The 22,639-nt window shown below is 46.7% G+C and overlaps 1 protein-coding gene across 2 annotated transcripts in view; it reads left to right on the forward strand.

The window, feature by feature from the left end:
• Positions 1 to 8,413: 8,413 nt before the first annotated feature.
• The window catches only part of CRTC3 (CREB regulated transcription coactivator 3), a 217,243-nt gene continuing 203,017 nt past the window's right edge, over positions 8,414 to 22,639 (forward strand). For both annotated transcript variants that reach the window (XM_040342542.1, XM_040342543.1), the window contains exon 1: positions 8,414 to 8,852. In XM_040342542.1, the coding sequence (XP_040198476.1) occupies positions 8,721 to 8,852 (132 nt within the window). In that variant the 5' untranslated portion in view covers positions 8,414 to 8,720. The remainder of the gene's footprint in view (positions 8,853 to 22,639) is intronic.

Here is a 22,639-nt window from a genome sequence, read left to right on the forward strand (position 1 = left end):
GAAGATGGATGGAGCCAAATACAGGGCAATCTTAGAAGAAAACCTGTTAAGAGTCAGCAAAAGACTTGAGACTGGGGCAGAGGCTCGTCTTCCAGCATGACAACGACGCTAAATATACAGCCAGAGCTACACATCCCCAAAAAGACTTGCAGCTGTAATTGCAGTGAAAGGTGATTCTACAAAGTATTGACTCAGGGGAGATGAATACAAACGCACACAACACTTTTCACATATTTATTTGTAAGAAATTTTAAAAAACATTTATCATTTTCCTTTCACTTTCGTTTTTGGTTGTAACATGACAAGCTGTGGAAAATTTCAAGGGGTATGAATACTTTTTCAAGGCAATGTAGATCTAATATTTTGGGAAAAAATTGGGGACAGAGGTAAGTGGAAGTGAGGGGTGGTGACCTTAGGGCTTATATTTTACACAGACATATTCCTTGCCCTTCCTACTCTGCATTTGGGACCATTGGGGCTGCTAAACCTAACATTAGGTTATGAAGTCTGTAACTGTGGTAAATACTGAAGCTCTGTTTTTTGCTGTGTTGTGCTGTCGTTTTGACATCTGCTCCCCTATGCCTTGCTATCACTTTGACATCTGATTCCTGTGCTCTGCTTTCACTTTGACATTTGGTCTGCTGTGCTCATGCTGTCCTTTTGACATGTATTTGCTGTGCTCTTCTTTGACTTTGACATCTGATTGCTGAGTTCTGCTTTCACTTTGAAATCTGGTACCCTTTGTTCTGCTGCCACTTTGACATATTGTCTGCTGTGTGCTGCTTTAACTTCAAAATCTGGTTGCTGTTTTCTGCTGTCACTTTGACATCGGGTCTGCTGTGCTCTGCTTTCACTTTGACGTCTGGTCCACAATGCACTGCTATCACTTTGACATCTATTTGCTGTTTTCTGCTGTCACTTTCACATATGATTGCTGTGCTCTGCTGTCACTTTGACACCTGATCCACAATGCTCTGCTGTCACTTTGAGATCTGGTGCGCTGTGCTCTGTTGTCACTTTCACGTCAGGTTTGCTGTGCTCTTTTGTCACTTTGACATTTGGTCTGCTGTGTTCTGCTGTCACTTTGACATCTGATTGCTGTGTTCTGCTTTCACTTTTCAATATGGTCCCCTTTGTTCTGCTGTCACTTTGACATTGGGTCTTCTGTGCTGTGCTTTCACTTTGACATGATTGCTGTGCTCTGCTGTCACTTTAATATTTGGTCTGCTGTGCTCTGCTTTCACTTTGACGTCCGTTTGCTGTTTTCTACTGTCACTTTGACATATGATTGCTGTGCTCTGTTGTCACTTTGACATCTGACTGCTGTTTTCAGCTGTCATTTTGACATCTGATTGCTGTGCTCTGCTGTCACTTTGATATCTGATCAGCTGTGCTCTGCTGTCACTTTAACATATGGTCCATTATGCTCTGCTGTCACTTTGACATCTGGGTTGCTGTGCTCTGCTTTCACTTTGACACCTGGTCCACAATGCTCTGCTGTCACTTTGATATGTGCTCTGCTGTCACTTTGACGTCTGGTGCTCTGCTGTCACTTTGATATGTACTCTTCTGTCACTTTGACGTCTGGTGCTCTGTGCTCTGCAGTCACTTTGATATGTGCTCTGCTGTCACTTTGACATCTGGTGCACTGAGCTCTGCTGTCACTTTCACGTCAGGTTTGCTGTGCTCTTTTGTCACTTTGACATTTGGTCTGCTGTGTTCTGCTGTCACTTTGACATCTGATTGCTGTGTTCTGCTTTAACTTTTCAATATGGTCCCCTTTGTTCTGCTGTCACTTTGACATCTGATTGCTGAGTTCTGCTATAACTTTGACATTTGGCCTGCTGTGCTCTGCTGTCACTTTGACATCTGGTCCCCTTTGTTCTGCTGTCACTTTGACATCAGTCACTGATATAAAGCAGGCAGCTGTATACTGACACCAGAGCCTACTGATTACAATGAGAGAACCTCTCATTTTAGGGGCTCATTCACACCAGCCCAACTGCTAAACCATGTGCGCTCTCGCCGCTCTGCTCTTCTGTATGCAGGGACATTGTGATGCAGTGATCACACGGTTTACCTTTTTTTCTCCTTTTTAAATTTTGTGTCAGAAAACATTAATACAATGCACCTAAAACCAAGGCAGTGTTATGGTGTAAACAAGGGGCAATGAAAACAATTATTTTGTATGATGTGCCCTTGCGTTGACATATGCAGCTCAATGGAGATAATGTGAATGACCCCCAAGGCTTCTGTGTCTGCATTTTTTATGTGTGTTTTTTTGCATTTTTCACACCAGAAAAAGCCACCTGCACATTTTCTCAGTTCACACTGCAGCACCACACCTAGGTGTGGCCCCTTAGACAATAATAGGATTTCTCTTCTGATGACCGGGGTGCGACAAATCGCACAGGTGTGCACAGGGACTAGGTGACGTCCTGGACTGTCAGTTTGACCTCTTGATCCTACTCAGCACACAAGGCAGCTGAGGGTGATGCAGACATTGCAGAGCCAGGGGAGGCTGTGGCCCCAACTACACCCCCACTTTATTAGCACTGGGGCAGCAGCCTCTCCTCTGTTGGATGCCTTGGTCCAGACCTGTGTGACACTCTGACTTCCTTCCAGACTCCTTTTTATTTGATAATTAAATCTGAACTCCAAGTAGGACCTTTATTGCATAGCCAGCTTGCATACATACGTACATCTGTCACACCTGATGGTCTGCTGGGAAGCTGACTATCACTATAGCTGTTGGCGCTACTACGGTGATTGCCATGATCTTCCGGGTACTGTGCCGGGTGACGGCCCCTCTGCACAATATCCAAAGGAGGATTTACTCACCCAATCCTTCGATTCTCTGGAAAATGGTGCTCCCCACATCCAGTGGTGGACTGTTCCTGACCTCATCGCATCCAGAGGCAGTCTATGGTAGAGTGACCAGACATCCCCAGTTTCAGGGGACAGTCCCCTGATTGAGGACACTGTCCCCGGACCAAGTCTGTCCCGGGTTTTGTCCCCAGATTGGATTTAATAGGGGGCAGGGGCAATTTCAAAGACAGTGGGGCAGATCCTCAAAGATCTGCACCGGCGCAGCGTATCTGAGATACGCTACGCCACCGTAACTTACCTGGCTTTGGTTTGAATCCAGAAAGAATTTGCGCCGTATGTTACGGCGGCGTAGTATATTTCTCGCGGCGTAAGGGCTCATAATTCAAATGCGGCGAGTAGGGGGCGTGTTTCATTTAAATGAAGCGCGACCCCGCGCCGAACGAACTGCGCATGCCCCGTCCATCAAAACTCCCCGGGTGCATTGCTCCAAATGACGTCGCAAGGACGTCATTGTTTTCGTTGTGAACGTAAATGGCGTCCAGCCCCATTCACGGACGACTTACGCAAACGACGTAAAATTTTCAAAATTATACGCGGGAACGACGGCCATACTTAACATTGAGTACGCCACCAGATAGCAGCTTTAACTATACGCCGGAAAAAGCCAAACGGAAACGATGTAAAAGAATGCGACGGCCGCTCGTACGTTCGTGGATCGTCGGAAAAAGCTAATCTTCTAGATTGTAAGCTCTAACGAGCAGGGCCCTCTGATCCCTCCTGTATTGATTGTATTGTGACTGTACTGTCTTCCCTGATGTAAAGCGCTGCGCAAACTGTTGGCGCTATATAAATCCTGTATAATAATAATAATAATAATTTGCATACTCTACGCGGATTACGACGTGAACGCCACCCAGCGGCCGCCGGAAAATTGCATCTTAGATCCGACGGCGTACTAAGGCGTACGCTTGTCGGATCTAACACAGATGCCGTCGTATCTTGTTTGGTGGATACCAAAACAAAGATACGACGCGCAAAATTTGAAATTATGCGGCGTATCAACAGATACGCCGGCGTAATTTCTTTGAGGATCTGCCCCCAGTCAGTGCAGAATTAAAATAAAAATTATATTACATTTCTTCAGTTTCGGACGCACCCATTCAGCTTCGCTCGCATGTTCTTCTGCCTTGGCTCAAATCCTGGCCAGCCACCTGCCTATCTCCTTACCTTCCCTGGCGGAGGGATCTTCCTCCGCTCCCCATCCAGTAGTAGCCGGGGCCCGGAGAGTAAGACTTGAGAGGCTGTGAGGCGGGCGGCGACGGGCAGAGAGTCGCTGATTGTTGCCATTACTAGCAAAGAAAAAATATGTCCCTGGATTTCATTTTAAAAATCTGGTCACCTTAGTCTATGGGAGTGATGATGTCAGGAACAATCCACTGCACAAGATAACTGGACAGCAGGGGGGTGGGAGCTGCAGGGATCGGTCTTGCACTGGGAGGATCGGAGGATTAGGTAAGTATATCTTGGCTCTCCAATCTCCTACACCAGGCATTACTAAATAGCGAATTGCAGCCCAAACCCAGACCGAGTGACAGTCCTGTCCGGACCGCCATTGCCACACCATTTAGCTATCTGTGTGTCCTCTCTTCCTCCCGTCGCTGCTGTCACCTTTACAGCAGGAGGAGCGATTGGCCTGGATGGAGGGCGGGAGCTGCCCTGCTTTAAATGTTAAAAAGCAGCTGATTGGTTTCTATGATGCGGGGCGGTCCTAGCAACCAATCACACTCTTGTTAACATGAGCAGTTTGAAAGTACACGCCCAGAACGATCGCTCCAAAGAATGCATGAATGTAGAAACCCTTCTGCTTTTAGAATCACTTTAACCCTTACATCAGTGTGATCATCTCTCCCCCCTCCCCTTCCAGACCTACCTTACATAGCAGAGGGGAGGGAGGAGAGATGATCACACTGATGTAAGTGATTCTAAAAGCAGAAGGGTTTCTACATTCATGCATTCTTTGTGCAGCAGTCCCCCCCTAATACTTACCTGAGCCCCATCGCGATTCAGCGATGTGCACAGGAGCCTTGGCCTGGACATGCAGAGCCGCGGCTCAGGAGTGAGGCTGCATCGGTGCCCCGCAGCAAGTTGCTTGCTCTGGGGTCACTCTACAAGAGGGACCCAAGAAGAGGAGGATCGGGGCTGCTCTGTGCAAAACAACGTGTTGCACAGAGCAGGTAAGTATAACATGTTTGTTATTAAAAAAAAAAAAAAAGAAGAATGATGGCCAGGCGGTGGCTTTCCCACCCTGACTGGATGTTATCATTATATAGGATTAATATAGCGCCAACAGTTTGCGCATCGCTTAACAAAATGAAGGCAGACAATACAGTTACATTACAACTTGGTACAAGAGGAATCAGAGGTCATGACGTCCTGTCAGAAAGTGGCACGATCTGTCACTGGTTGTGTCCACAGGGTGACTGATCAGTGTCTGACGGTACATGTGACCAATCACAGCAGGGAACATGACAGTTGTACACAATGCATGGAGCAACTGTGTGCAGTCTAATTGCCTTTAGTAAATCAGCCCCAGTGTGTTATGGCCAAGAATCTGCTCCTAGAATCTCTCTGCCAAGACACAAGTGTAATATGGCCAAAGATGGGTTTAGTAGCATGGAAGCCAGATCTCTCTCTATCTCCTTCTCCCTCTTTCTTTCTCTCTCCCTCCATCCATCTTTCTTTCTCTCCCTCCATCCATCTTTTTTCTTTCTTTCTTTCTTTCTTTCTCTCTGCATCCTTCATCCTTCTTTCTTTCTCTCCCTCCATCCCTCTTTTTTCTTTATCTCTCACTCATCTCTCTTTCTTGCTTTCTCTCTCCCTCCATCCCTCTTTTTTTCTTTCTTTCTCCTTCCATCCCTCTTTCTTTCTCTCTGCCTCCTTCATCCTTCTTTCACTCTTATTCCATCACTCTTTCTTTCCTTTTTTTCTTTCTCTCTCTCCCTCCATCCATCTATTTTCTTTCTTTCTCTTTCTCTGCCTCCTCCATCCCTCTTTCACTTGTATTCCATCCCTCTTTCTTTCTTTTCTTTTTTTCCTTTCTCTCTCTCCCTCCATCCCTCTTTCTCTTTTTTTCTCTCCCCTTCATCCTTCTTTATTTATCTCTCCCTCCATCCCTCTTTCTTTCTTCCTCTCTCCATCCCTTTTTATATTTCCCTTTATTCCTCTTTCATTTTTTCTCTATCCCTTCATCCCTCATTCCTTCTTTCTCCCCCTTCTTTTTCTCTCACCCTCCCTCTCTCTGATTTTCTTTCTATCTCTCTCCCTCCCTCTTTTTCTTTCTCTTACTGCCCCCATCCCTGTTCCTCAGTTTATTTTTCTTTCTCTCTTCCTTCATTCCTCTTTCTTTCTGTCTCCCCCTCTCTTCCTTACTTTCTCTCTTCCTCTCCCTTCTTTTCTTTCTTTCTCTCCCCCACTCTCTTTCTCTCTTCCTCCGTCCCTCTTTGTTTCTCTCTCTCCCTCCAATCCCTCTTTCTTTTTTTTTCTCTCCCCCTCCATCCTTCCATCTTTATTTCTCTCTCCCTCAATCCCTCTTTCCTTCTCTTTTTCCTTCTTTCTCCCCCCTTCTCTTTCTCTCTCCCTCCCTCTCTTTTACATTCTCTCTCCCTCCCTCTCTTTTTCTTTCTCTCTCCCTCCCTCTCTTTTTCTTTCTCTCTCCCTCCCTCTCTTTCTCTCCCCACTCCCATCCCTGTTTCTCAATTTATTTTTCTTTCGCTCTTCCTTCATTCCTCTTTATTTCTCTTCCTTCGTCCCTCTTTCTTTCTCTCTCCCTCTCTTCCTTTCCCTTCTTTTCTTTCTCTCTCTTTCCCACTCTCTTTCTTTCTCCCTCCCTCTGTCCCTCTTTCTTTCTCTCTGCCTCGCTCCATCCCTCTTTCTTTCTTCCTCTCTCCATCCATTTTTCTCTCTCCCTCCATCCCTCTCTTTCTTTTTTTCAATTTCCCTTCATCCCTCTTTCTCTCTCAGTCTATCTTTCTTTCTCTCTCTCCCTCCATCCCTCTTTCTCTTTTTTTCTCTCCCCCTCCATCCCTCTTTCTTTCTTCCTCTCTCCATCCCTTTTTATCTTTTCCTTGATTCCTCTTTCATTTTTTCTCTATCCCTCCATCCCTCATTCCTTCTTTCTCCCCCTTCTCTTTCTCTCTCTCTCTCCCTCTCCTTTTCTTTCTCTCTCCGCCCCCATCCCTGTTCCTCAATTTCTTTCTCTCTTCCTTCATCCTTCTTTCTTTCTCTTCCTTCGTCCCTATTTCTTTCTCTCTCCCTCTCTTCCTTACTTTCCCTCTTCTTCTCCCTTCTTTTTTTTGTCTCTCATTCCCACTCTTTTTCTTTCTCTCTCCCTCCATCCCTCTTTCTTTCTTCCTCTCTCCATCCCTTTTTATCTTTTCCTTGATTCCTCTTTCATTTTTTCTCTATCCCTCCATCCCTCATTCCTTCTTTCTCCCCCTTCTCTTTCTCTCTCTCTCTCTCCCTCTCTTTTTCTTTCTCTCTCTCTCCCTCTCTCTTTCTTTCTTTCTCTCTCCGCCCCCATCCCTGTTCCTCAATTTCTTTTTCCTTCGTCCCTATTTCTTTCTCTCTCCCTCTCTTCCTTCCTTACTTTCCCTCTTATTCTCCCTTCTTTTTTTTCTCTCTCTTTCCCACTCTCTTTCTTTCTCTCTCCCTCCATCCCTCTTTCTTTTTTTCTCTTTCCCTTCATCCCTCTTTCTTTTTTTCTCTTTCCCTTCATCCCTCTTTCTCTCTCCCTCTATCTCTCTCATTTTTCTTTCCTCCTCCACCCCTCTGTCTATATTTCTCTCTCCCTCTCTCTTTTTCTTTCCTCCTCCACCCCTCTTCCTATATTTCTCTCCCCCTCTATCTTTCTTTCTCTCCCCCTCTATCTTTCTTTTGTTCTCTCTCCCTCTCTTTTTTTTTTATTTCTCTCTCCCTTCCTCTTTCTTTGCACGCCACATTTTTTTTTCACTCCTACTAAACCAAGCCTAAAATGAATGGCCCGCCCCCTAATTAAAATAATATTCTGCCTACAGAAAAAAAAAAGGTGTCCCTAAAACTTTTTGGAGAATGTTGGCACCTATGTGAAACTAAAAGAACATCTAAAATGTTGGGTTGTCACCAGAACAGGTGACCTGGGATTTCCTCTCACTTCCTGTTTGGCTATGGGACAGGAAGTGAAGAGAAATCTCCCCAGGGGACACAGATGGTAGTAAAAAAGGAAACTGGTGGGGGTTATAATAACTCTCGCTTTTTCTATCCAAAACGGAAAAGTTTTCCCTTTCGTTGTCCATGAAGTGATGTTGGTACATAAGGAGCACGGTGGGGCATGTATACGTCAGCTGAGTGTGTTTGGTGGTTCTCCCCGGACGGTGTGTACAGCCCCATAGACAGCCATAGGATGGGATTTGGAAGGTTTTGCACCTTTCTCGCAGAAAAGTGGGCGGTGCAGTGCGCGGCGCTGTGATAGGTAGCCGCGGGCAGGAGGGCGGGGTGTGAATGGGCGGGTGACGGGCTCCGGTGAGAGGGCGGTGGTGTAGGTGAAGTGGGCGGGGTCGGCGGCCGTCACTTGGCAGGTCGTGTTGCCAGGAAGCGGCGCTCAGTCGGCGGACGTCGTGCAGTTTGCGGGGAAGTTTGTTGACATCGGGCCCGGAAGGAGAGGAAGGAGGAGGGGGGAGAACGGATCAGCCCCTCCCGGATGGCCTCTCATTATCGTCCTCGCTCCGGCCCGGGCCTCTCCTCATCGTCTCCGGAAGGGGGCACCATGACAGGCTGAGCCCGGAGAGCCCCGGTCCCCCCTCAGGGACTGACCGACCGCCCGGACTGTGTGTTCTCAGACCCAGAGGAGCTCCGACATGGCGGCCTCCCAGGCCTCGTCCTCCTCCAACCCGAGGAAGTTCAGCGAGAAGATCGCCCTCCATAACCAGAAACAGGCCGAGGAGACCCGGGCCTTCGACGAGCTCATGACCGACCTGACCGTCTCCAGGGTGAGCGGAGGGGGAGGGGCTGTGTGTCCGGGGGGAGGGGCTTCTGTCAGTGTGCAGGGGCCCCTCTGTGCTGTCTGTGGGGGCCCTACTGTCAGTGTGTAGAGGCCCCTGTGCTGTCTGTGGGGCCCTTCTGTCAGTGTGTAGGGGCCCCTGTGCTGTCTGTGGGGGCCCTACTGTCAAGTGTAGGGGCCCTTCTGTGCTGTCTGTGGGGGCCCTTCTGTGCTGTCTGTGGGGGCCCTTCTGTGCTGTCTGTGGGGGCCCTTCTGTCAGTGTGTAGGGGCCCCTGGGCTGTCTGAGGGGGCCCTTCTGTCAGTGTTTTTGGAGTGGCCCCTGTGCTGCCTGAGGGGCCCCTTCTGTCAGTGTTTTTGGAGTGGCCCCTGTGCTGCCTGATGGGCCCCTTCTGTCAGTGTTTTTGGAGGGGCCCCTTCTGTCAGTGTTTTTGGAGGGGCCCCTTCTGTCAGTGTGGCCCCTTCTGTCAGTGTTTTTGGAGGGGCCCCTTCTGTCAGTGTTTTTGGAGGGGCCCCTTCTGTCAGTGTTTTTGGAGGGGCCCTTTTACTGCCTGGGGGGCCCTGCTGTCAGTGTTTTTGGGGGGGCCCTTCTGCTGCCTCGGGGGGCCCTTCTGTCTGTTTTTGGGGTGCTGCCTGGGGGAGGGGCCTTCTGTCAGTGTTTTTGGGGGGGCGGGGTCCCCTGTGCTGCCTGGGGGGGGCCCTTGTGTTTTTGGGGGGGCTCTTCTGTCAGTGTATTTGGGGTGCTGCCTGGGGGAGGGGCCTTCTGTCAGTGTGTAGGGGGTGCCCCTCTGTCGGTGTGGAGGGGCCCTGTGCTGTCAGGGGGGCCCTTCTGTCTGTACCTTGGGAGGGTTGGGCCCCTATGCTGTGTGATTGGACCCTCATATCATTGGGATTGTACAATGTCCTAGATCCTCTGACATGTATGTAGTAACAGGACCTGCCTGGTTGCATACAAGGTGATTGGATGGAGGTTCGGTGTCTCTAAAGTTGATTGGTCAGATTATATTGTGTATGGTGATTCGTCAAGTGGTACTATAGGGAACCCCCCCCCCCCTATTTATTTATAGAGCAACCCCGGTCAGATTGTTTTCTTTGCCATCTGTCCCATTGGGGAGATTTCCCTTCACTTCCTGTCCTATAGCCAAACAGGATGTGAGATGAAATCCCTGCAAATGAAGGGAATTCTTTGGGCACCCCTAGGTCACTGGAACTAGTATTCCCAATGGAAGATTTTCCCTCTTCTCCGGGGACAACCCAACATTTGTGATTTCCTTTTACTTTCAGTTATAATGGTAAACGGACAAATATAGCGGCTGAATCTCCTATTGGGCGCTGATGATCAGTTCTCTGATTATCTGTGTACAGGTCACACGTCCCGGTGGTAAGGGAAGGGTACCAGATCAAGCCCACATCCCCAGCACCCAATGAGATGTTGGAGGTGGGCAGACATGAGAGCATACAAGGGGAGCCCTCAGTCATAATGGCGGTGCGCCGCGCTCATCACAGCCCCGCCCACCAAAGAACGCTGGTTCCCAGAAACGAGCGCTGTATCCTATTCCAGCAGGCCGCAAAGCTGCGCCCTCAATTACCAGCCGCATGGGGAGACCCTATCCCAGTGGCGGACTGACAACTCATGGGGCCCCCGGGCAATAGAAGATTATGGGGCCCCCAGGCTTACAGGTGGCCACCACGCCAGGAGGCAGTGCAGAGGCGGGGCAGCTAAAATCTCAGGATTTTTACATCAAAAGCACGTCGGTTTCGGACATATCAGGGACAGATGTAAAAAAAAAAAAAAAAAAACACAGAGTTTTACATACTGTCCCTGGTTTTATTGAGCCTGGCAACCCTGATGGGGCCTCCTAGTGGCATGGGGGCCCTCGGGCAGTGCCCGAGAGCCCCAATGGTCAGTCCGCCCCTGCCCTATCCAGACCGCTGCTGCTGTGTAGCCCAGGTGCCCTGGCACCCTGGATTTGTTGAGCCCTGGTATATTGTATGAATGGCCTATATGATGTGTTGGTAGACATGATATTATGTTTCCTGCATATAATAAAAAAAGGGGTACAGCACTGCGGAGCTCGCTGTCCCCTTATGCCCTCCCCCGGCCATTCTCTCCCTGCTGAGATATGTGTGTATATTTAATATATCAGTGTAGATGTGACATTCAAAGGAAATTCGTCTCTCATAGACATCAGTCATTAATAAAGTGGGCAACTGGGAGCTGCCAGCTGTTGGGATTGGAAGCCTCAGCCTGGGGTGGCATGTTGGGGGCGGGTCTACTGGAGAACCAGGTGTAATGTTTTCTTTCTAGTTTTAGGTATAGGAGGGAGGCTAAATTCTTTCCTTCTTTCCTTCTTTCCTTCCTTCCTCTCTCTTGGGATATTTTCCTTCACTTCCTGTCTGGAGACACAACCAGAAATGTGAGATCTTCCCATAGGAAGGACCATTTAGATAGGTCCTCATGTTATGGTCTGATCCACACCTGGAGTGATTGTGGTGGATGTCCATTCTAGTGCAGTCCCACTGTAAGGCCCCTTTCACACGGGCTTTCCGCTCAGGTCCGCCTGTCAGTTTTTCAGGTGGACCTGATTGGACATTCCATTCACTCCTGTGGATGTCAGTGGTGACATGTCCGCTGCTATCCGATCCGGTCCGCCGAATACAGACAGATGGAGGTCCTATTTTTCCATCCGTCTGGTGGATGGGATCAGATAAAAATGGACAGGCGTTTTCATCCGATCTCCCCATAGAGGAGAGCAGGACTCTGACAGGTTTGTCTCAACACAGCAGAGTGGATAAAAATCGAAGATTTTAAAAAAAAATCAGATTTTTTTTTTTTTTTTTTTTTTATCAAATTTTAATTTAATGAACTGCTTTTGGAGTAAAAATCGATCTAAAGATAGTGTGTTTTTTTTATTTTTTTTATTTTTTTTCTATTTAACCACTTAAAGCGATGGTTCACCCTCCATAACAAGATTTTAGCATAAAATTAGGCATAGTATGCCTGTATTTATTTTTTTAGCCCGGTACTCACTGTGCAATCGTATATTGAAGATTCCGACTTCAGAGGGAAGGTGATTGACGGCCGGCTATGGCACGTCACGCTCCCCGAAGACAGCCGGAGTAGGTCTCTGCTCTTCACGGCGCTATACGGCGCCTGCGCACAGACTATGCGCAGACGCCGTGAAGAGCCAAGTCCTATTTCGGCTATTTCCGGAGAAGCGTGACGTGCCAGAGCCGGCCGTCAATCATCTTCCCTCTGGATAGGAACGCCCATTGCCCGCAGGGAGTCGGAATCTTCAATATACGATTGCACAGTGAGTACCGGGCTAAAAAAATAAATACAGGCATACTGTAGCTCGCACTACTATGCCTAATTTTATGCTAGAGGGAATTTTTTTTTTTTTTTTTTTTATAGGGTGAACCCCCTCTTTAACAACCGAGGACGTCCTCGACTTTGTGTAGTGATATTTCCAGCCGGCGATTCTGTGCATGATAAGAATGATCAAAGTGGCAGTTCCGCCGCTTGATCGTTCTTATAGGCAGCGGGAGGGGACGCCCTCCCCTCCCGCCGATATCCAGGGCTTCTCCGGGCTCTCCCGTGCCATCGGGGGCCCGGAGAACGAATCGGCCGGCGCTGGCTGGGAAGCATAGAGATGACTGGTGACCAGATGGTCACCAGTCATCTCTATGACCGTCGGAGGCCCGGGCACGACGTTATGACGTCATGCGCGGTACCCGGAAGTAAACAAAGCCGCAATCGCGGCTCTCGGCACGAGATCGGTGAGGGTTTTTTTTTTTCACAATGTTTTCCTCATGTTTGTAAGCCTGGAGGAGAGATGTGGGATCTTATTGACCCCACATCTCTCCATAAAGAGGACCTGTCACACTGATTCCTATTACAAGGGATGTTTACATTCCTTGTAATAGGAATAAAAGTGATCAAAAAAACTACAATTTAAAAAAAGTGTAAAAATAAAAAAATTAAGTAAAAGAAAAATAAAATTACATTTTTTTTATTTTTTTTATTTTTTAACGCCCCTGTCCCCAGTAGCTCGTGCTTAGAAGCGAACACGCATGCAAGTCCCGCCCACATATGTAAACGTCGTTCAAACCCCACATATGAGGTATCGTCGCGTGTGTTAGAGCGTGTGCAACAATTCTAGCACTAGACCTCCTCTGTAACTCGAAAATGGTAACCTGTAAAAAAATTTAAAGCGTCGCCTATGGAGATTTTTAAGTCCCGAAGTTTGGCGCCATTCCATGAGTGTGTGCAATTTTAAAGCGTGACATGTTAGGTATCTATTTACTCTGCATAACATCATCTTTCACATTATAGAAAAAAATTGGGCTAACTTTACTGTTTTTTGTTATTTTTTTAATTCATGAAACCGTTTTTTTCCCCAAAAAAAGGTGTTTAAAAAAAATGATTGCGCTAATACCGTGCAAGGGGGGGGGGGAAGTTGCAATGACTGCCATTTTATTCCCTAGGGTGTCTGCTAAAAAAAATATATATAATGTTTGGGGGTTCCGATTAATTTTCTAGCAAACAAATTGTGATTTTTAAACGAAGGAGAGAAGTGCCAAAATAGTCCCGGTGGGCAAGTGGTTAAGATACATTAATAATTTAGTTTATTCAGCATGAAATGGAGCTTAGTTATGTAGCATGAGACTGTAAATTCTGCAATATTTATATTTCTGGTAAACTCATTCAATGATTCCAAGCTGAATCCGAGATAACATGCACTGCATTGATGCATTCACACAATTTCACAATGAGATAACACAAAGTTTAGGAATATTCCTTTATCCCATTGTTTTGCAAATCTATGTACACTACAAACTGTATGATTGAATCAGTTCTGATATCGCTGTTTTACTAACCTGACAGCTTATTATTCTAAATGGAAAACCTTCATTTTGTTTGCAAATAATAAGGATTCTAATTACCGGCAAGAATAATGCCCCGTACCCACGATCTGGCTTTTGCCCGGCCAAACTCCGATGGAATTCCTCGGAAAAAGTCTAACGGGGCAAACACACGGTCAGAATTTTCGATGGAAAAAGTCTGTTGGACTCGTATGTAAAGAGCACCTGTCATTCAAATCTAATGGCAGCGCCTGTTAGCGGGCATCCACTCACCTGCTGCCGCCACGTTTCTCACCTTGTTGTCCCATTAAAGTGAATGGGACTGTCGGGGAGTCAACAGCGGGTCAGAGGAGGAGCCACTGCAGGACAGAGAAGACAGTTGCTCTTTAACCACTTGCTTACTGGACACTTAAACCCCCCTCCTGCCCAGACCAATTTTCAGCTTTCAGCGCTCTCACTCTTTGAATGACAATTGCGTGGTCTTGCAACGCTCTACTCAAATGATATCTTTTATTTTTTTCCCCACAAATAGAGCTTTCTTTTGGTCGTATTTTGATCACCTCTGCGGTTTTTATTTTTTGTTAAAAAAATTTAAAGACAGAATAAAAAAAAAATTACAAAACCGTTTTAATTTTTGTTTTAAAATTTTGCGAACAGGTTATTTTTCTCCTTCATTGCTGTACGCTGATGGGCGGCACTGAGAATTGGCACTAATGGGTGGCACTGATAACTGGCAGTGATGGGCACTGGTAGGTAGCACTGCTAGGTGACACTGATTCGCACCACTGGTGGGCATTGATAGGTGGTACTCATGGACATTGATGGGTGGCACTGTGGGCACTGGCAGGCGGATGTGCCTCTTTCTCTTCGGGACCGATGTCCCTTGCACAAAAGATCGTGATCGGCTTTTTTTTTTCCTCCTCATGCTGTCAGCGTGAGGAGAAAAAAAAAATTACCGAGCTTTTGTTTACATCACGTGATCAGCTGTCATTGGCTGACAGCTGACCACGTGGTAAGGGGCCGGGACCTAATCGGATCTGTGATCACCCGAGTCTCAGTGATCACAGCGCGCGCCAAGGGGTGGACGTCTATTGACGTAGATCCGCGCTGTAGCCGTCATTCGGCTATAGTGCGGATGGGAAGTGGTTGAAAATGTATGATTTAAATCAAGTTGATTTTAAATCAATCCTTTTTACTAATGATTTTAAATTGTTATTTAAAATGGTCTTGATTTAAATCAAATCCACCCTGCAGCACAGTGAGCGGAGACGGACCTGTCACCCCCCCCCCCCCCCTTGATCAGCGGATTGATCCCCCACCAAGCAAGCCGAGTCCGTCAAATGGATCCACCCCGTGTGAAAGGACCCTAAGATGAGGAGAATGTTTGCTTGTTTGTTCTGCAACCTGGCTGGTTCATACCCCCACATTGATGTGGTGTACACTGGAAAAAAAAGTAGTGCGGTGCAATTGACCACCTCACACTATGCTGCGGCCAATAGAACTTAAAGCAGCACTCTGTGATTTTATTTTTATTTTTTCCTCTCCATGTGGGGCTGTGCCTGCACTGCATCGATTCATTGTTTTTTTTGTAAAGGGGCGGACGCAGGATATACTCACCTGATTCTTTGATCCTCCAGAAAACTGCTCCCCCCCCACATCCAGCGATGGACTGTTCCTGCTGTTTTCAGGTCCAGGGTCTATGGGTGTGATTGCCTGTAGGTACTGTAATTATCTCCTAAACGTGTACCATTTAGAAGATATTTACTTGTGACGTCACCAGCGCATGCCCGTGCCGAGTCCTGCGCTGTGAATATCATCTCCCGCCGTCATTGCGGCGCTGCCAATCAGACTGCCTGAGGACGTGAACCTGGAAGGAAGACTGGGTGAAGATGGAAGCCCTGTTAGCGGCAAGAGAACGTCGCTGGAGGACGTTACACAATGTGCAAGTATGTGATGTATTCTAGCACATTATAACATTACCTTGCAGCTTATAAAAAGCATTGCGGTTTACTACGGCTTTAATGTCTGTCTGCTGGGAGACGGAAGGCTTAAGGCTCCTTTCACACCCGGGCGTGTTTGGGTTGTGGGCAGAATCGGTGTGATTCTCCTCGCCATTTTAAAACGGTCTGCTAAAATGACAAATCGCACAATGCAGATTTCAGATGACATTCATCTACCGGGCACGGGTCAGCGGCCGCTGGCAGTCTTGCATTGTACATGATGTCTTAGGAGTGATGCTTGTGTTTTGGCGCTGCCAGCTGTCATAGGACTGTGGCATAAGCAAGGGCTTGTCTCCATTGGCAACAACCAGGCAGGGCAGTGTTAAAAATTCCGGGGAGACCTCGCTGTGGCAAGGTCTCCTGGAAGTGACGATGAGTACCTGTCATAAACAGGTACCCATCCTCCTAAGGGTGCCAAATGTGGCAGAGGAGGGGGGACAAAGCAAACAAGCAGAGCTTACCCTTTTGTGCAGAGCTTCACTTTAACCACTTCAGCCCCGGACCATATTGCTGGTCAAAACCCAGGCCACTTTTTGCGATTTGGCACTGCGTCGCTTTAACTGACAATTGCTCGGTTGTGCGACGTCTTCCAAACAAAATTGACGTCCTTTTTTTCCTTACAAATAGAGCTTTCTTTTGGTGGTATTTGATCACCTCTGCGGCTTTTAGTTTTTGTGCTATAAACAAAAATAGAGCGACAATTTTAAAAACAAAAGCAAAAAATAAATAAAAAATAAATAAATAAATAATAAAAAATATATATATATATATATATATATATATATATATATATATATATATATATATATATATATATATATATATATATATATATATATATATAGATATATATATATATATATATATATATATATATATATATATATATATATATATATATATATATAATTTGTTATTATATAAAAGAAAATGTCCTCAGTTTAGGCTGATACGTATTCTTCTACATATTTTTCGTAAAAAAAAATCGCAATAAGCGTTTATTGATTGGTTTGCGCAAAAGTTATAGCGTTTACAAAATAGGGGATAGTTTTATGGCATTTTTATAAATATTTTTTTTTTTTTACTAGTAATGGTGGCGATCAGCGATTTTTATCGGTACTGCCACATTATGGCGGACACATTTTTGGGACCATTGGCATTTTTATAGCCATCAGTGCTATAAAAATGCATTGATTACTATAAAAATGACACTGGCAGGGAAGGGGTTAACACTAGGGGGCGGGGAAGGGGTTAAGTATGTTCCCTGGGTGTGTTCTAACTGTAGGGGGGGGTGGACAATCAGGCATTTCTCCCCCTGACAGGAGCGAGAGCTGTGTGTTTACACACACAGGTCCCGGTTCTCGCTCTGTAACGTAACGAGCGATCGCGGGTGCCCGGCAGTGATCGCGCCCGCCAAGCACGCGCGTCGGCGTCAGGGGGGAGCGCGCCTCCGGCGGTGCCCGTGTGCCCCTATTGGCTGCTCAGCGAGATGACGTATAGCTACGTAATCTCGCCCAGCAGATCCGACCTGCCGCCGTATAACTGTGTCAGCTGGTCGGCAAGCAGTTAACCTTGTTTCCTCTAGTACTGACATTATGGGGTGGATTTACTAAAGGCAAATAGGCTGTGCACTCTGCAAGTGCAAATCTAGAGCATACGAGGGGAAGCTCTGCTGACTTCCATTATCCAATTGGGTACAAGCAAAATTTTTTATTTATTTTTTTCCTTATCCCCTTGCATGTGATTGGGCGTTCTTTGTAAAGTGAAGCTTCACCTCCATTGATTAAGCTCTGAAGCAAGTGCACTTGTAAAGTACACAGTCTATTTGCCTTTAGTAAATCTACCCCATGTTAAGCTTTGGCCCCGTACACATCGTCTGTCAATTATGATCCCTACATCAGAGACTGAACTGGCTGGCTCAGTGGTGCCTTTACCTTTGACCCCATGGAGTGGCTTATTATCAATGCGCCAACATATGGTGGGCTGCCATTGAACATGTGGTTACACTTCGCTTCTTTCTAGACAAGCTGCAATGCGTTTCCCATCATATTGTAATTCATCTGTTACCCAAATGGATACATTAAAGTAGTACGAAACCCTGAGTGTTTTTCATCATTGACAGTGCAGTCTCTGGGGGAACCTGCAGGGAAGTGCCTTTCCATTCCAGGCTGCAATACTGCGTTTTTAGTTGATGCACACAGGGTAGGAGACATAACTCCACAACTCTAGTCCCTGAATGCAAGGGTGGTTCCATAGGATGCTGCCGGAGAAAAGAGCCCCCCTGAAACAGGAAACCTGGGGCAGCGGTCATGACACCCGCATAACTACTTCAAGACCGCATTACGTTGTGGCTTACCGGAGTTGAGATATTAGTCATACCCCAGTATTTTTTTTTCTTTCTACAGCCGGCTTTCTTGTGAAAGCGTTCCGAGCGGCTCATGAGCTGCTGGAAAGCTTTCAGAAGCAGCAGGAGGGGACGCCCCCAACTGCCCCCACCAGTCGCTGGCCGGTGTTTCAAACCGGCGAGCCCGAGGAATGATCCGATGGTGCGGCAGGCTGATCCCAGAGACAATCGAAGACTAGATTGTCTGTCTTTGATCTCCTCTATGACCCTGGAGGACCGGAGGGATGTTATGATGTCACTTCTGGTCTAGGGTGGAAGTAAACAAAACAACATTTTATTTACTGTATTTGCTGGCGTATAAGACTACTTTTTACACTTAAACTGCCCAAAAAGCAGGGGTCGTCTTATACGCCGGGTCAGCTGCTCGGATGCTTGCTGGATGTGCGCTAATACTGCATGTAGCTTCGGCTACATACAGTATATACCGCTTACGCTTAGCCAATCCCGGTGAGCGATGTATTCAAATGAATACAGAGCCTGCTCGGATTGGAGTAACAACCTCTGCCAATCCAAGCAGGCTTCATACAGTAGCCTGCTCAGATTGGCTTTGAGAGTCAGAGAGGCGTGGGCTGATGATGTTACAGCCTCTGCCAATCCAAGCAGGCTTTGTATTCATTAATAGAATGCATCGCTCGCTGTGATTGGCTCCAGCAAGAATGAAGAAGAGTGTGGCTTCAGAAGGAAGAAATATGAAGCGTCGGAAGCCTCGGAAGGGGGGTCCGTCTTATACGGTGAGTCCAGGCAAAAAATCTTAAACTGTAAATTAGGGGGTCGCCTTATACACCAGCAAAAACGTTTTTTTTTTTTTTTTTTTTTTTTTAAGAACCTCTGTACTCGCGTTCAGAAGTGAATGCATATGCAAGTATAAAAACGCCAGCGCTAAAAACTCCAGTTTTTCGCACTTGGCTGCGTTTTTTGGCACATATTCATTAAAAACACTCCTTATAATGTAAAAACATTGGTGGCGTTTTTTGTTTTTATAGCTCGTATTTACTGCTGCTGGAAGCACAGGCTGGTGTGTGTATTTTTTCTTCCCCAATGCTTATGCCTCCAAACACCTCTGACCCTAACAGCAGCTTTAAAAACGTTATGTGTGCATGAGCCCTAAGTGATTAAATCATCTGCTGATAGTGCTTCAAGTCTAATGCGGCAAAAAACACTAATCTAAAAAATCAACACATAACCGTGTGTTGATGTTTCTCCTTTCAGTAGTAATCCACCTATTTCCGTACTCCCTGCCATGGAAATCTATACAGCAATTACGCTACAGCTTCTATGAATCTGTGAAAGGAGAGAGTAGAGCGATCAATAATCTGCCTGCCCCCCATTCAATGATCCTGTCTCATTCATAAAACCTGTAGTACGGCTGACAGAACGTGCTACCAACATGCCAAAGCATGCAATAAAAAAAACTTAAAGCGGAGCTCCGCCGTTAAAAAAAAAATTATTAAAAGCCAGCAGCTACAAATGCTGCAGCTGCTGACTTTTAATATTAGGACACTTACCTGTCCTGGAGTCCAGTGACGTCGGCAGCAGAAGACGAGCGATTTATCTGCTGCCCCTACCGCCATCCTCTATGAGGGAATTGGGAAACGAAGCGTTCCGGCTTCACTGCCTGATTTCTTATGGCGCATGCGCGAGTCGCGCAGCGACGTCCCCGCTATGTTCTGGGCGGGAAGTGACGCACTATCCATAGAATCTCCGCAGAGAGGACTCCCGGAAGTGGGTGCAAATACCGGTCTTAGATAGGTATCTGCACCCCCCCCCCCTCCCCCTGAAAGGTGTCAAATGGTGACACCGGAGGGGGGGAGGGTTCCGATGAGCGGAAGGTCCACTTTAGGGTGGAGCTCCGCTTTAAGTGAATGGACCGCCCAATGCAGAGATTGTGAAAAACATGAAACGTATGTTTCTGCCACGCTTGGCTTTGAATGGAAAGTGCTTGGGAAGAGTTTTTAGGCTGCAAGGATGACCTGGGAGGCGAGGGTTAAAAAGAAAACCCTGATCTTATCAAAGTCTGTAGGAATTGCTGCTTATCTCATGCTGATGTGACCTCTGTAGGTAGGCTCCATTCACATTTGGAATTTTGGGATCTCAGGTGGGATCACTGCGATTCTGCCTGCGATCTCAAATGGCACTGAAATCCTAAAACATAACGCGGTTTTGCTGAAATTGTCGTGCGATAAATCGTGGGGCAAACTGCAACGTGCAAAACATGTCATCCAAAAGAAGCTCCTGCTGCTTTCACACATTGCTGTGATTGTCATGTGATTTATAACATGATCGCTTCCCAGAACTCCGTATGTGAATGGAGCGGAACCACTTCCCGCCCGCTGGCCATCATATGACGTCCTTGACTTTGAGTGGGCATTTTTGATTGATGCCTCTAGCTACAAACGAACGGATCCGCTGGCCCCGGATGTTAATGATAGAGATTTCCGGCGGACCAGATGGCTGCCAGAGTCTCTATGATCGTTGGAGTCAGGGCGTGATGTTATGACGTCACGCTTGGCATCTGCATTTAAAAAAAAAAAAACGGGGCCGCCTCGGCTAGGAAACAAGGTTTGTTTTTTTTTGTTTTTTTAGATTCCAGGCTTCCCAGTCTAGAGGTGAGATGTGGGGTCTTATTGACCCCATATCTCACTGTAAAGAGGACCTGTCATATTCCTATTACAAGGAATATTCCTGTTTACATTCCTTGTAATAGGAAAAAAAAAAAACTACATTTTTATAAAAGTGTCAAGCTAAAAAAAAAAAACGCATACGCAAGTCCCGCCCACATATGAAAACAGTGTTAAAATCATACATGTGCGGTATCTTCGCGATCATTAGAGCGAGAGCAATCATTTTGTCCCTAGACCTTCTCTGTAACTCAAAACATGTAACCAGTAAATTTTAAAGCGTCGCCTATGTGGATTTTTAAGTACCGAAGTTTGGCACCATTCCACGAGCGTGTGCAACTTTGAAGCTAGACATGTTGGGTATCTATTTACTCGGCGTAACTTAAAGGAGTTGTAAAGGAAATTTTTTTTTTTCAAGGTGCCGCCCCCCCCCCCCCCCCCGAGCCCCTTTTATACTTGCCTGACTCCTCGAAAGTCCAGCGCGGTCCTGATATCCTCTTCGCCACTGGCTGGCGCTGCTGTCAATCGCATCCAGTGACGCATCCAGTGACGCGGCGGGCCGGGGACGAGTAATACAGCGAGCGGCTATGGCCGCTCGCTGTATCACGGAAGCGCGCCCGAAATTAGTGACCACCATGCAAGCTCTCGCATGACTGTGGTTGTATGAGAATTTCCGTACCTTTTTAGTAATGCAAAAAAACATTGATAATATGTACTAGGCTTTAATCTGATCTGTATGCCAACCCTCCATTACTGCCCATCTCTAATTTCTATGGACATTCCCCAGTTCTTAGCACATGGCACTTGTGTTCCATGCTGGGTGTCCTGTCCAGTGGGATCATTGTTGTGGGTAGATAGAATGTAGAACCCGTGTTTGGTACATGAGCCATGTCCTCCTGAGGGTGAAGAGGAAGGAGATCTGCATGGAAGCCTCCATCCATACACCAGCTGAGCAGTTCTTGGAAATGACTTGGCAGCTCCGACGCCTTGTACTGAATGAGGCTGAAAGTCCATTGTTGTCTCCATGGAAGGGCTGCACTTGTGTTCTGCTTTATATTCTTCTAAAGAGCATTTCTGACGCAATTCCACCGTCCAAAGTTTCTTTTCTTTATGTGCTTGTGACTTGTAAAGTCTCAGATTTCTTGTAGTAAATATAGGAGGATGGCTTATCAATATCTTGGTTCATTCAGGTGTGAGGATTCTTGGATAAGGTACAGTTCTGTGAGAATGTGTCTATTCTGCAGGATGGTGGCGGAGCTGTGAAGGTTTTATGTGACTCTGGACTGTGACATTCAATAATTGTTTCCTCTAGATCAGGGTTTCTGTACATGGTCACATTTTATTTATTTAAAAATATTCGCAGACAGAAAAAAAATATCCATTATTAAAATATAAGTCCCCCTTTGCATCAGGGTCCCCATCAGATCTCCCCTAAATCCCCAGTTTGTGCACTTTGAGGACCTGCCCCTGGAGACCCTAGCAGCACAGGTTTGGGTTTCCTTTTCTTAACCTGCCTGGCGGTATTCCCGAGTCTGACTCGGGGTTAGATTTTCCTGCTGCGAGCGGTAACCCCAAGTCAGACTCGGGCTTGCCTCGCTAGATCCACAGGCTTGGTTTACTTACCTTGTCCCTTGATCCAGCGATGCCACCGCGCTGTGTGAGCGAGCGGGACCTCGCTCGATTCACACAGCGTCCTCCTGTGCCGCCGATCTCCGTTCCCTGCGACGTTACGATGCACGGGGACGGAGAACGGCGCCAAATAAAAAAAAGTAAACAAACACATTACATACAGTATACTGTAATCTTATAGATTACAGTACTGTATGTAAAAAAAAACACACCCCCCTTGTCCCTAGTGGTCTGCCCAGTGTCCTGCATGTACTTTTATATA

Source organism: Rana temporaria, chromosome 3 (assembly GCF_905171775.1).
Source record: "Rana temporaria chromosome 3, aRanTem1.1, whole genome shotgun sequence".
Taxonomy (NCBI): domain Eukaryota; kingdom Metazoa; phylum Chordata; class Amphibia; order Anura; family Ranidae; genus Rana; species Rana temporaria.